The sequence below is a fragment of the Bos mutus genome, chromosome 26 (genome assembly GCF_027580195.1).
Source record: "Bos mutus isolate GX-2022 chromosome 26, NWIPB_WYAK_1.1, whole genome shotgun sequence".
Lineage (NCBI taxonomy): Eukaryota > Metazoa > Chordata > Mammalia > Artiodactyla > Bovidae > Bos > Bos mutus.
Genome location: NC_091642.1, coordinates 27,356,116 through 27,368,902, shown reverse-complemented (window position 1 = coordinate 27,368,902; position 12,787 = coordinate 27,356,116). Strand labels below are relative to the sequence as shown.

General features: G+C 52.1%; 1 protein-coding gene across 3 annotated transcripts in view; it reads right to left on the bottom strand.

The window, feature by feature from the left end:
• The window catches only part of SH3PXD2A (SH3 and PX domains 2A), a 246,986-nt gene that overhangs the window by 139,116 nt on the left and 95,083 nt on the right, over positions 1–12,787 (bottom strand). For all 3 annotated transcript variants that reach the window (XM_005888033.3, XM_070363555.1, XM_070363556.1), the window contains exon 3: positions 11,077–11,152. In XM_005888033.3, the coding sequence (XP_005888095.2) occupies positions 11,077–11,152 (76 nt within the window). The remainder of the gene's footprint in view (positions 1–11,076; positions 11,153–12,787) is intronic.

Sequence of the window (12,787 nt, the reverse complement as noted above, 5' to 3'; positions counted from 1 at the left end):
ACAAAAATATGTACTTAATAAAGAGTAGCTATAATCCTTAAATAGAAATCTCTTCAGTTACAACTGTTAATTTTGTTAAAAGTTCTAAGCCTACACATAGTTCCTCAGAAAGCTGTCTGCAACTTTTCTCCTGTAGCCAATTAGTATCCCTGGGCTACTGGGCTCACATGTGAACTCCTTCTGCAACATGCCTTACTATTTAGAGAGAAGAGCTCTGCCCACTACAGAGATTTTACTTAAGCCATCTTCATCAATTACCAACTATTAGAGTTGTAAATTCATCTTTCAGATCAGAAACAAGAAGCTGAGAGTAAAAAAACTTGCCAATCAGAGAAGGCACCAAATTACCAATCACTCTTCTGGCTTGTTTTGAAATTTAGGTCTGCAATAAATGCTTTATAAAGAAGAGCAAAAGATACTCCTTTAGAATCTCAGTTTATTGTATTTTATTATTTTTTTTGTCTTTACCTTTTTGCTGGAGACTCCTTAAAAGAGACTCAAGCCTTTTCCCCTCCTAACAGTATAACACGACGGTACATGTAGACTCTAGATACCATGTTATCATCAAAACCACCAGTGAACGGTTCCTAGGCTAGTCTCTCCCATCTCCCATCTCCAGAGAGACTTTTGAAACAAAAACCTTAGCAATCACCTTGGCCCCAAAGTTCACCCCATCTTTGAAGGGAGGGGAGAGTGTTCCGACTTACTGACGACGAAGTGTGGCTGGGGCTTGAGCACCCTTCTGGTTAGGCTGGTGATGGGTGGGGAAGAGGGCTGTGCCGTGACGTACACCCCCAACCAACAGGGACCCAGAAAACAGGCAGGCAATTCAGGTATGTATAGGGATTTGAGATCGATGAACCAGCCCTCACAGGTGTGATGCCTTGTCTCTCATGCACCTCTACTTTAGATCAGAAATTGACTTACCAACACAGGGCCAGTGGTTTATATTATGTGAATGGCCTGAATGTAACCAAACACCCAGGAAGTGCTGAAGACAATCAGCCAGTCTAAGGAAGGGCTCCACTGGACCTTAAAACAGTGCTTCTCCAGCTTTCCTACACATACAAATACCCTGTGCATCTCATTAGAATGCAGACTGTAACTTCGTGGGTCTGGCATGGAGCCAAGACTCTGCATATCTAACGAGCTCTCCGATGAAGCCTCGCTGCTGATCTGCCAGCTACATTTTGAACAGCAAACCTTGAAATGCACAGACCGCCTGTAAGACCTCACTCTTGGAAAGGAGCTGAGAGAGACAGCTCAGCCTTTTGTGTTGAACCCCCTGAACTAGGACTCACCAAGTCACCATCAAGTATTGAGTGCTGGCTGTGTGCTTCATGGATAACATTTCATCTGATACTCTCAACAGCCCTGGGGGAATTTAACAGAGGAAGGTCACCAGGGAGGTGCAGAGATGCAGCATAAGGCTAGCCCTGGATCACAGGCTAGGCTGTGGAGAGGTTGAAGTGAGGCCTCCAGTGCTGACTGACATGCAACACGCACCAGCTCCGTCATGGAAAAAGCACAGTTTTGGACAACAAGCACCCAGGTGTGAACCCAGAGGCGTTTGAGCCCAAAGCTGGTGTTTGGAACCACCACGCTCTGGGGCTGGCAGAGCTGAGGAGTCACACAGTATATCCTTTAGCAATGCAGCTTTGGAAATTCTCCCTGAGATCTGCCCCTTCGTCCTCATTAAGGGGAAATCCAGCCCCTGGGCTCCAGCCTGGGGAGAAATAGAAGCGTGGCCCTTCTCCCTCCCTCCCTTCCCCTGAAGTGTAGACAGAGGCTAGTGCTGCCAGCCCCGTGCCCACCCCTTGCAGTGCCCTCGCTTCCTCCTAAGCTTTCTGAAGGTGCATTCAAGTGAACAGACTCCACCTTCAGGCCATGCCAGTCCCTCAGGCCCACTGTGGTCTGGAGGCTGGGCTGTCTGGCATCCTGGGGCCTCCACGGTGGACACCAGTCCTTGCAGCCGTGGAGGTGAAGGGGGAGGGGTGCTCTCAGGGCCCACAGCTTGGAGCCAGGCGGCCCCTGGATGAATGGGGCATCAGTTCCTATGGGCCTGGGGCGTCTCCAAGAGCTAGCTCAGTTCTCACCAGGGAAGAGCTCTGGCTCAGGGCTCTGTCCTTGGGCTGGGTCCAGTTGGGGTGACCTTGAGCAAGCAGTGGAGGGGTCAGCCCAGGGACACCATGGAGATCTGCCACCAGCACCCTTACCTCCTAAGAAGGGGGGCCCTGAGCTCCCTCTCAATGGGCCTCAGTGTTCTTCCTGCACCATCACTACCCCGCCACCCCTCCTAACCCCTGGGCCCAGAAGCCAGAGCGCCTAATGCCTGGAGGCTCCTGGGGAGACAGGCTGGTGGTGGGACTCCCCAGCACAAAGCATCTTTCATACGTGCCAGAGGCTTCAGCTAGCTCAGAGAGTGGGGGAAGCTTCCTTTCACCCCAGGGTGAAGTCCAAGGCCCACGGTGGGGAAAGGTCCTGGGAAAACTGGGTCTGCATCTCGGGCTGGGCTGCCCCCCAATACAACCTGCATGTCATCAGCTGTTCTCAATCCCTCCCTTACCCCCAGCTCTAGTCCATCAGCGAGGCCTCCTGGCTGTTCCTCTGAAATACACCTCAGGCCTTCTTCCCTCCACGCCATTGCCCAGCCCGGGCCAAGCCAGCCTCCTCTCTTGCTGGCCCCATCCAGCCTCCATGGGTCTCCCCACCCCACGCTCGCTCCTTTTCCCTTCTAGTCTATCCCAGATGCTCAGCTGAGAATCCTTTCAAAACAAAAATCAGATTATGGGTCCTCAGCCTAAGAACTTCAGAGATCTCTCACCACACTGAGGACAAATCCTCACCCCTCAGTCTGGCCCAGCACCGTGGCACAGCCTGGCTGGGTGTGGCAGCCACGCTGAAAGCTCAGTGACCAGGCTTCTCATGGTGCCCCTCCCCCACCCACCCAGGGGCCCAGCACCTGCTTTCTTCTCCGACTTCAGCTGCCCTCTTGCTATCTCACCTGTATCACACCTGAGCTCAGGTAACTGACCTGGCATTTCCTGATAGTGTGTATTTCCTGATAGTGCCACTCCCAGGGCACACCTGAATGCCCTCTAAGCAGGAGTGAAAGGATGTGACCCTCGAAAAAGGGTGTTTGGGCATGGGGTAAGCACACCATTTATTTCTAGAGAGGAGGAGGTGGGGACATCAGGAATGTCACGGAGACTGGAAGTCACATCTCTCTGGTGACTTTGCCAACATGCAAGATGACCCCGGTTGCTCTACCAAACTTCTAGTTTTCCATGTGCAATGTGCCACAGTGATGAGCAAGAGTTACACTAGAATCCAGGACTCTGGCTCCTGCCCAGGGCACATTTCCCTGCACATTACCTTAGGCAAGCTGACTGAGACCATGTAAAGAATGCATTTCTGCTTAGATCAGAGGCTTCTTGTGGAAGATACCCCAGGACACACTCCATTGGGGGCTGAGGGTTTGGGGTGGAGGTTCAAGAGGCTGATTCTCTTCTAGAATTATCTCTGGACAAGAAGATACATGGCACATGGTAACAAAGTGCCCTGACTCCTGCCTTGGTCTGGAAATGAGGGAATGGCATGGGGGAAGGACGAGGGGGCCTGAGCCACACTGACATTTAAAAGTAAAAGGGGCCCTTGAGTGACTGCCTTCCCCAAAGCTCATTACCTCCAGGGAGACCTGGCTGCCGCGAAGCTCGAGACCCTGCTCTGTTATCACAGCGTCAGGTCCAGAGATGCTCAGTCTCCTTCCACCTTTCTGCCCAGATCAACCGTCTGGATCTTCAGCTCTTCAGAAAGGAGCTCTCTGCAGCTTTGCAAGTGACCACAGGGAGGGCAGGAGCAGCAGGAAGCGCAGCTGGGGCTGCTCTGTGGCGCTGACTCAGCACACAGAGGGTGGGCAGAGGGTGGCGCACAGGAAACCCACGTGTCCTGCAGCCGAGCTGCCCGAAGGAGAGGCAGGCTGGGAGCCCTGGAGTCTCTCCCTCGGCAGTTCACACCATGAGTTCTAGGTACTGCATGCTTGCACCACTGTCCCAAACCGTGATTAACCCATTTGACAGATGAGGAAACCGATCTGGGAGGCCTGTGACTGGGCCACGTGGCAGACCTTCCATGCTGACACACACGTGTGGAGCCCTCTCATTCCTGGGCAGCTCTGCCACGGAGACACGCTGTGGAATCCTTGGTTCCACAACTCCTGTCTGCCTGGTTCACTGTGGCCATTCCACCCCGACACTTTCCACCTGCTTTACACACTTCCTGCTGTTCTTAAACATCCACACTCAGTCACACTTAGCCTGCTGGCCCCTCAGCCTGGCACCTGGGGCCCTGATCTGCCCACGTCTGGCTCAGTTCAGGTGTCACCTCTGTAAAGCAGCCTTTTGGGATCACGTAAGCTCAGGTGCAGGGCTTCCCCTGTGGCTCAGCGGTAGAGAATCCATGCAATGCAGGAGACACAGGAGGCAAGGGTTTGATCCCTGGGTCGGGAAGATCCCCTGGAGGAGAGCGTGGCAACGCACTTCAGTATTCTTGTCTGGAGAATCCTATTGTTAGAGGATCCTGGAGTTTATAGAGTCACAAAGAGTAGGACGTGACCAAAGTGACCGAGCATGCGTACACATATGGAGCCCCAGTGGCATGACCTGGCTGCTTTTCTTTCTGGCTCTTATCACTATTGGAAACTGCTCGCTGGTTTGCTTCCAGACTCCCCCGCTGGAAGGAAAGCTTCCTGAGAACAGCGGCCCAGTCTACCTTGCTCTTGGCTACGTCACCAGTGCCTACAGCTGAGCCTGGCACGTAGTAGGTGCTCAACTAATACCTGTGGCAGAAACAAACTCGGAACACTCTTCCACGTAGCGTTCAGAATCAGATGCCGAGAACAGGCCCGGGAACCACCCGCCCCAGATTACAGAGTGACAGGATGATTTTGAGGGGTGGGGGCAGTAATTACAGCAAGAGAAGACCCAGCACTTCCAGAGGAAATAGAGGAAAGTTGCTTTTAAAACAGCACACGGTGCTGTTCAGGCCTATAATCTTGTTGATCTTTTGGAAACCCTGGCATTACCAGCAGACCGTTCTGCATCACATAGAACCTTTGCCTTTTCCTGCCATCCCAGGTCATTGGTGGGGCTCAGAAACCTCTCAGGCCATCTCCCCTGGGGGTCCAGCACCTGCCAGCATCTCTGAGCTGCTGATTCCCCCGCAGCCCTCCAGGCCCTTTGGGGAGGGTTTTTTCAGGCCTGCTGGGGATCAGCAGAACCACCGACAGCCCAGGGAGAGAGCTGACTCTTCCCCAAGCCACAGACCAACTCTAGCTAAACACATCCCTCCCCCTTGCTTCCTTCTGAGCTGGAACAAACACCGGATCTCCTGCACAGGGCTCTCGGGGGGCAGGGAGAGGAAGGACTCAGAGCCCGTGCTTGCAATTCCCCCAGCACCTACCCTGCATTGGGGCCCCAGACTGCCTCTTCACTAAGGGGGCAACATGTAAACTGGCGAGCGGGTACCAAAGGACGAAGCATGCTTGCTTTCTAAAAATACACTCCTCTAAGTTCGTGAGGTCATGAGGCTGTGGGCAGCCTGGCAGCACCTCTCTGATTAAGGTGATAGGCCCACTTTTCTTCCTAAGCTATCTAGCTTCTCCACGCCTCGCCAACCCGGGAATATGTATACTGGTGGGTGGGACTGACTCTGATATGAAGGTGAAGGGGCTTTCTGGAAGTTCAGAGGCCAGCACCAGCCGTACAGAGACACAGATGGCTTGCAAGTGGGAGGAGACCTTGCACAGACTTTGCCAAGCGAGTTGACCTCTTTCTGCTCTGCTGCCTGGCTTCTGAAGCCCCTTGGTCCCTGGTCGCAATGGTTTGCTTTTTACATCAGCAGCTACACATTCTATTTCACTCTGTAATGACCATTTCCTCCCCAAGAGCCTCCTTGGGCTGGCAAACTCAAGATATACAGGAAATCTATTCCAATCCCAGAATGGGCAACAGGAGATGGATTTTCCACAATAGTCTTTTAAAACAAGGCAGAGAGTTCCATGTAAACAGTAGGCTGCCCTGAGAGGCTGCTGACCCCATCATGCTTGGCCCAGTATCCTAAAGAACTTCACTTCTGTCCACTCCTCCCCAAAGCAGGAGACCTCAGAGAGATGTACTTGTGAGACAATTTTCTTTGGTTCTCTTGCATTTCCGTGTCTTGTCAACAAAGCACTGCCCGCCTTTTGTTCTGGATTATCTTTTCAAAGGTGCTTGTAGAGCAAACAGTTTTAAAAGACAGAGGCAGTGTCTTGCTCTGGAGTAATCAGCAGGTTTGCACAGAGCCTTGGGAGACTGGGACAGTCTCTTTCCAGAGCCAAAGGAGTAGGTTTGCTTACTGCCCCTTATAAAAGATGTGGGCTCCTTAAGATCTGGTTCCTCTCCTATAACGTAATGCATTGCACATGCAGGCATTGTTCTGGGCCCATGGGGCCATGCCCTACGGGACTTGGAGGCAATGGGAGCTGATGCCAATGTGCTGTTGCTCATGCTGCTTGCAATGCCATCATGAAGCCTCCTGTCTCTGACCCAGGAGTCTCGTCTTTTCTGCTGGCATCCAGGAGTCTGGGGTAAGCTAATGTAATTGGCTTGAAAATACGGTAAAATCCCATATCTTACTCTAAAATCTCAAATCTGGTGGACTAGTGTTGCTCATACTGAGGTCAACACTGTTGACCAATCTCTGAGTTTCAGGTCTGTTTCCTGCTTCCAGCAAACTCAGAAGAAGTCCCAAATTATAAAAATATACATAAACCCAGAAAAGAATTACTTTAATAAAAAGTATGCTCTACTTTGCAAAAGGGTTTATTATGTGTCTCTTTTACAAAAATAGCATTTAGGATACCTAAAAGATGATGTGATTTGTCCCAAAGAGAAAAATTTACACAGTTCACTCCTGCTTTCTGTTAGAGGTACGAATGCCAAAGGGTCAGGATTGGGAGAGGAACTTCTCAGGGACAATTGTCAAACCGCCGTCTCCTTCCTAAGGATCAGCTGGCATGCTTGCTTACTAGTCCTCTCTACCTCATTATACTAAAAGTCAATTTCTGGAGTCTGTAATTGTAGATAACTGAGTCATCAATTTCCTGGGTTTGATAATGTACTGTTGTTAAATAAGATATTACTACTGGGGAAGCTGGGCAGTGGGTACACAGCTCAGTGGCTATGCGATGACGGAAAGTGATGTGACCTGTCCATAAATTGGGACTAATGCCACCTAGCCTGTGGTTTGGTCGTGGAATTGGAGGGGAGGCATATAGAGTACCTAGGAGTTTTACAGGGTTTCCCAGGTGGTGCTAGCGGTAAAGAACCCGCCTGCCAAAGCAGGAGACATAAGAGACGTGGGTTCAATCCCTGCGTCGGGAAGATCCCCTGGAGGAGGGGATGGCAACCCACTCCAGTATTCTTGCCTGGACAATCCCATGGACAGAGGAGCCTGGCAGGGTATGATCCATGGGGTCACAAGAGTCGGACACAACTTAGTGACTAAACCACCAAAGGTCTATGAGCCTCCAGACAGAAGCCTGCAGCCAGAGCACAGCAGCTGGCCTAATGCTCCAAAGACACCCCCAGAGCCCCTGCCTGGGCAGCAGAGAAGCACATCACGTCCCAGTCACTTCTAAAGCTAAAATTAAGGCACCTCTGGAGACCACAGGGGCGCCCTGCTTCCTGCCCTTGGATTCCCCTCGTTCTGAAATTCCAGGCAAGGCAAAGTGCTGGCGGAGCTGTTCCTGAACCTGGCTGCTGCCCTCCCGGCTGCCTGCCGGAGCATCCGCTGCTGGATTACCTCAGCGTCTTTGAGCACCGAGGTTCTGCTGAGTCACTGCCGCCAGGGCTCAGCCCTGGGGAATCAGCAGGTGACTGCAGACGCCCTCTCCAGAGGCAGGGAGGTGGGAACAGGGTCTCCAGCTGGTGTCAGGTAATACAGTCTACCTGTAGGCATCCTGTCCGGGGCCCCTTACCAGCTGATGCTCCCACCCTGCGCTCTGTGGGTGTTGGCTGCTAAGGGCTCACAGCTCCCCTTCTGTAGGGACACGCCCTCAGCCCTCAAGAGCACCTGTCCACATTTCACACTGCTGAGAGAGGGGGCAGCTCATGATAATAGTGGCTGATATACTTCCCTAAGATGGGACAACTCTGTGGTGCCGTCCACCCTCCAGAGCTCCTCACAGGATCAGGCTGAGGCCAGACTTAGCTGACCCCGCACCTCGGCCCCTTGTCCTCCCCTGTCCTGTGCTGCTCCCCTCACTGACCTGGGATGTTTACCTGAGGGCAGTCCTCGGAAGTCATCTTGCCTAAGAACCCTCGTCTCAGGCTCTGCTTCCCAAAACCTGACCTAAGGCAGGCAACATTCATCACTGCCCTTCTCTGAAACCCTCATATCTGGGGGAGCTCCTTCGATTCAGGGTTGTGGGGTGGCTTTGGAACCCCCAGACCCACTCCAACCCTTACTTGCTTGGTTCTGCTTCTCTTGATTTTTTTTTTTCCTTCAATCTTTTTCCTTCCTCTTCAAGCTAAGAACTGAGTCAAGTATGAGAGGGTTAAGGTAGCTCCTAGTGAGTGAGGGAAAAGCCAGTAACAGGGCCTGGGGATCTGAGGGTGGGATTCCAAATGTCCATTCTGAAGTTCTGGAGAGCAAGTGAGCAAAAGGGAAGATATGGAGAGAGAGCTCCGCTGAAGGAAGGGGAGAAATGCAGAAACACACAAGAAAAGGAAACTTCCTTCTGGATGGAGGGATGGGGTAGGCATGAGGGGCCAGTCAACCTCACTCCTCTAGACAATAACACACACAATGCACAGTATCCTCTCTTGGGGGCTGGCCGAGTCCAGTGCCTTCTCCCAGGAGTTGGATATTTTGGGTGGGGGGCGGGTAGGAGGGAGGGGCAGTCTTTTAAATTAATAGCTGCCATTTATTGAGCATTTACTATGGGACAGGCACTGTGCAAAGTATTTCACATGAATTCTTTTGATCTTCACCCCAATCCTAGAAGAGGAACCTGAAGTTCAGAGAGGTCTCTATCCTGCAGCAGGAGGCTTTTGATGCCTTGGGCTCACAATGAGCTCTTTTTCGGTCAAAATTGGAATTTCAGGGAATTCCCTGGCAGTCCAGTGGTTAGGACTTGGCACTTTCAGGGCCTGGGTTTGATCCCTGGTCAGGGAACTAAGATTCTGCAAGCCGAGTGGCATGGCCAAAAAAAAAAAAAAGGAATTTCACAGGGATAGGAAGGGTCACATTCTGCCTTCAGTACGTCTATGATTAAGGAGTAGACCTTCCCTCTCTCTTAGCTTGAGGGTTCCTTTAGATGAAGGAAACAAATCCAGATCTCCCTGGATTCACCCAGCCACCCCAGTCCCTGGCCCTGGGGACTTATTCCTGGGCCCCGCACAGGCTGAGCCCCTCATAAACATCCAGTGAGTAAATAACAGTGACGTGCTTTCTCCTTGGATCACTGGTCACAAGTAGGGGAGAAACTGGTTCTTCTTGATAAACAGGCAGCCTTCATACCCCGAAGCTGGGTCCACTCAGCAACAGGGCCCGGCACTGGCTTCCTAGGCTCTTGGACACTAGCTGGGCTCCCAGGTCCTTGGTGGGTGGAGAATCTGACTGTATGGGAGCAACATCTAAGGTCACTACAAACCTGGGTGTTGGATGTCCCAATTCCCTCGAGGCTCAGCGGAAAGCCAGGCAGGGTGCAAAAGTCCCCCACGTTAACTCCTGGGCTGGGGAATGGAGGCAGTCTCCTGCCTCCATGGCAGGGGCCCAGGGCTGAGATTCCTGACACCCTCACTGACTCGTTCTCATCTTGTCTGTTCTGTAGGGATTAGAAGTTCTTTTTTTGTAGGTAAATCAATTCTCTACAGCTTTAGCATTAGGCGGGGAGGGCAGGCAGCAATGCCTGCTTTTGTCTTTCACTGATTTTGAGGATGGGGGTACACTTCTTAGAGAAGAACCACTCTCTGGGGGAGCTGCCCCACAGTAGGTTTTCAAGTCAACAAGCAGGTACTAACCACGGGCGGGCCACGTGCCAGGGATTAATGAGACGCAGATCTGCTACTTGCAATGGCCCCACTGATCCCTGTCATCCTGGGGGCTGGCCCCAGGAGGGCATGGAGGGTGAAGACCACTGGAGGGCAGCTCCCCAGGAACCAGCCCAGCCCACCAGCCTGGGGAAAGACAGGGCATCGGAGAGCCAGCAGGCAGTACCACCCACGCAGTTCAGGGCAAAGAGCCCAGTTTGGGGCAGGAAACCAAGCTCACACCTCAGCTCTGCCACTTTGATGGTCAGTTACTTAACATCTCTGAACCCCAGCATCTTCATCCCTCAAGCAGAAATCATAATGCATGCCTCAGTTTGGAGATTTGTATATGATCACAAATTTAAAAGCACTTTGTAAGCTATATATTCCTATACCAGTTGAAGACATCACAGTAATAGCAGGTTATGCCACCCTGAGAAGAGTCCCTCTCGATTACACAACATAATCAATTGCCTTGAACATGCTCCAAAATGGTGTGATGGTTAACGGCCTTTATGATCAGACAAACCTGGGTTCAAATCCTCTCTCTGTCAGCTCACAGGCTGAGTTATGTAAGCTGGCAGGATCTCGCTGGATAACCGTGCCAGGAGGACTCGAACAGGGTGGGAGGGAAAGTGTGCTCGATTTAAGGTTATCTGTGATTACAACGGGAGCCAGTGGAGAGTTCAGTCTGCAGTTTTTCATCCTTTCATGGGAGAACTTGAGCTCTCTATGCTTTTTGTAAAAAGGACACCAAAGTCCCAGAGCTGAGAAGCTCCTCATAGGTTACACAGTCTGGGGCCAGCAGAGGTAGGAGAGGCCCCTGTGAAGGCAATGGCCTTCAAAATCAGGGACTTCCGATCCCCTGGGGGTTGTTAACATGCAGGTTGCTAGGCCCACCCTGAGCCAGAATTCTGGTAGAATTGCCAACCTTCTCTTGGCTTAGAGAACGTCCCTCTCCAGGGTACCCCCATCCCATCAGCAGGGACCATCCCAAGCTTACCTGGGAGGAAGGGGATGATTCTCTGCTTGGGGTCCTTCTGGCCACCTTCGATGGGAAACTTATCCAAAAGCTGCATCTGAGAAGCCAGACAGAGGGATAGGATTCAGAAGACTGGGACTACTCCGCTTCCCCTACTCCGCTCCACTGCTCCCGGCCCCACCGCCCTCACACGGATGAGCGATGCCTCAAATCCCTCATTTCACAGACGATTAACAAACCACATGGGGCATGAGTGCGCACAGGCAGAGCTTTCTGTGTATCAAAGGGGGTGCCTGAACCGTCTCAAGGAGGCCTGAGGGTGCAGGAGGGGAGGTATCCGGAGACGCCCCGGAGGAAGGCCGGTGTAGGGGCCAGCAAGATTTCAGGCCAGGCTGCAGGTGGGATTTCCAGAGGCTTCTGTGGACCCAGTTTTTTTCACACGTCATATGCTGGGTGAGCTCTTTAGTCATTCAACCCATCCCCCCCAACCCTGGGCCAGGATGCAGAAGGCCCCACCTGATACATCAGACAGACCACCCACCTTCCAGAACCACTCTGCAGAAACAGACCCAGATGTTATTTTAATTGCAAAACCAAGTCTAGCCCCTTGCCCCCTCTTCCGTCTCCTACCTTCCCACCCTGAGGTCGCTGCTGTTTTTCCAGGGACAGACCCATTGGAAGAGCTTCCAGGGTTCTGGAAGAACAGCTGTTTTTTCTTCCGCTATGCTGGGCTGAAATTCTGTATAAACTAGAAAAACACACAGGAGACGGGATGGACGAAGCCACGGCCCCTGTGTGTGTGTGCGTGTGTGTGTGTGGTTAGCCTCCCTTCCAAGGCAAGGGAGGGTGGGAGGTGGAGCGGAGTGGAGAGCTGGACCCAACCCACTGCCCCAGCTGCATGACCCTGGGCCAGGCTGCAAGCTTTTGCCTCATCGGTAAAATGAGGAAGATCCCTCACATGATGAATGAAAGTTCATCCCTTCTTTCTAATATCAATTAATATTTATTGAGCGTCTCCTTAGAGCACTGGGCACTTAGAAAAATCGGCAGTAAAGAAAAGAGACGAAGTTCCTGCCCTCAGGGAGTTTACATTCTAGTTGGTGAGACCACACAGTAACCAAATAAGTGCTATGCTGTGGGGATACGTGCTATAAAGAAAAATGAAGTAGGATAAAGTGGTGGGGCAGAACAGGAAGAAACAGTGATTTTATATAGCGTGGTGAGGGAATCCTCACAAATCAGATGGCAATTTGGCAGAGACCTGATGGAGAGGAAGCGAGCCACAGTGGAGGGGGAGAATAGTCCAGGCAAGGGAACAGCCAGTGGAGTGGAGGCTGGAGAGGAGTGTGCAGGGCTGGAGGTACAGGTAATGGGATCCAGGCAGAGGCGGATCATGCAGAGGACGGCTGGAGCTACAGGGAAGTGAAGGGGCCACACTGGGGAAACAGGAGATCACTTAGGAGTCAACTGGGACCAAAGTGCTGCCTTGGAGGTGGTGACATGTGGTCCTACGCTAGATTTGACGTGTGCGTGGTATGTGTGCATGCGTGTATGTGTGTGCACACATGCCCGTGTGTGCATATTCCCATCTAGCCACCTGCCTGCCCAGTTCTAAGGCATGATTTTAGGATCCTCTCTTGCACAGCCATAATCCAACACACACAGGCTATTTAGAGCCCACATGTGAAGGGTGGGTCGTTGTTGGATTCCATTCAAAACAACACAACTATTG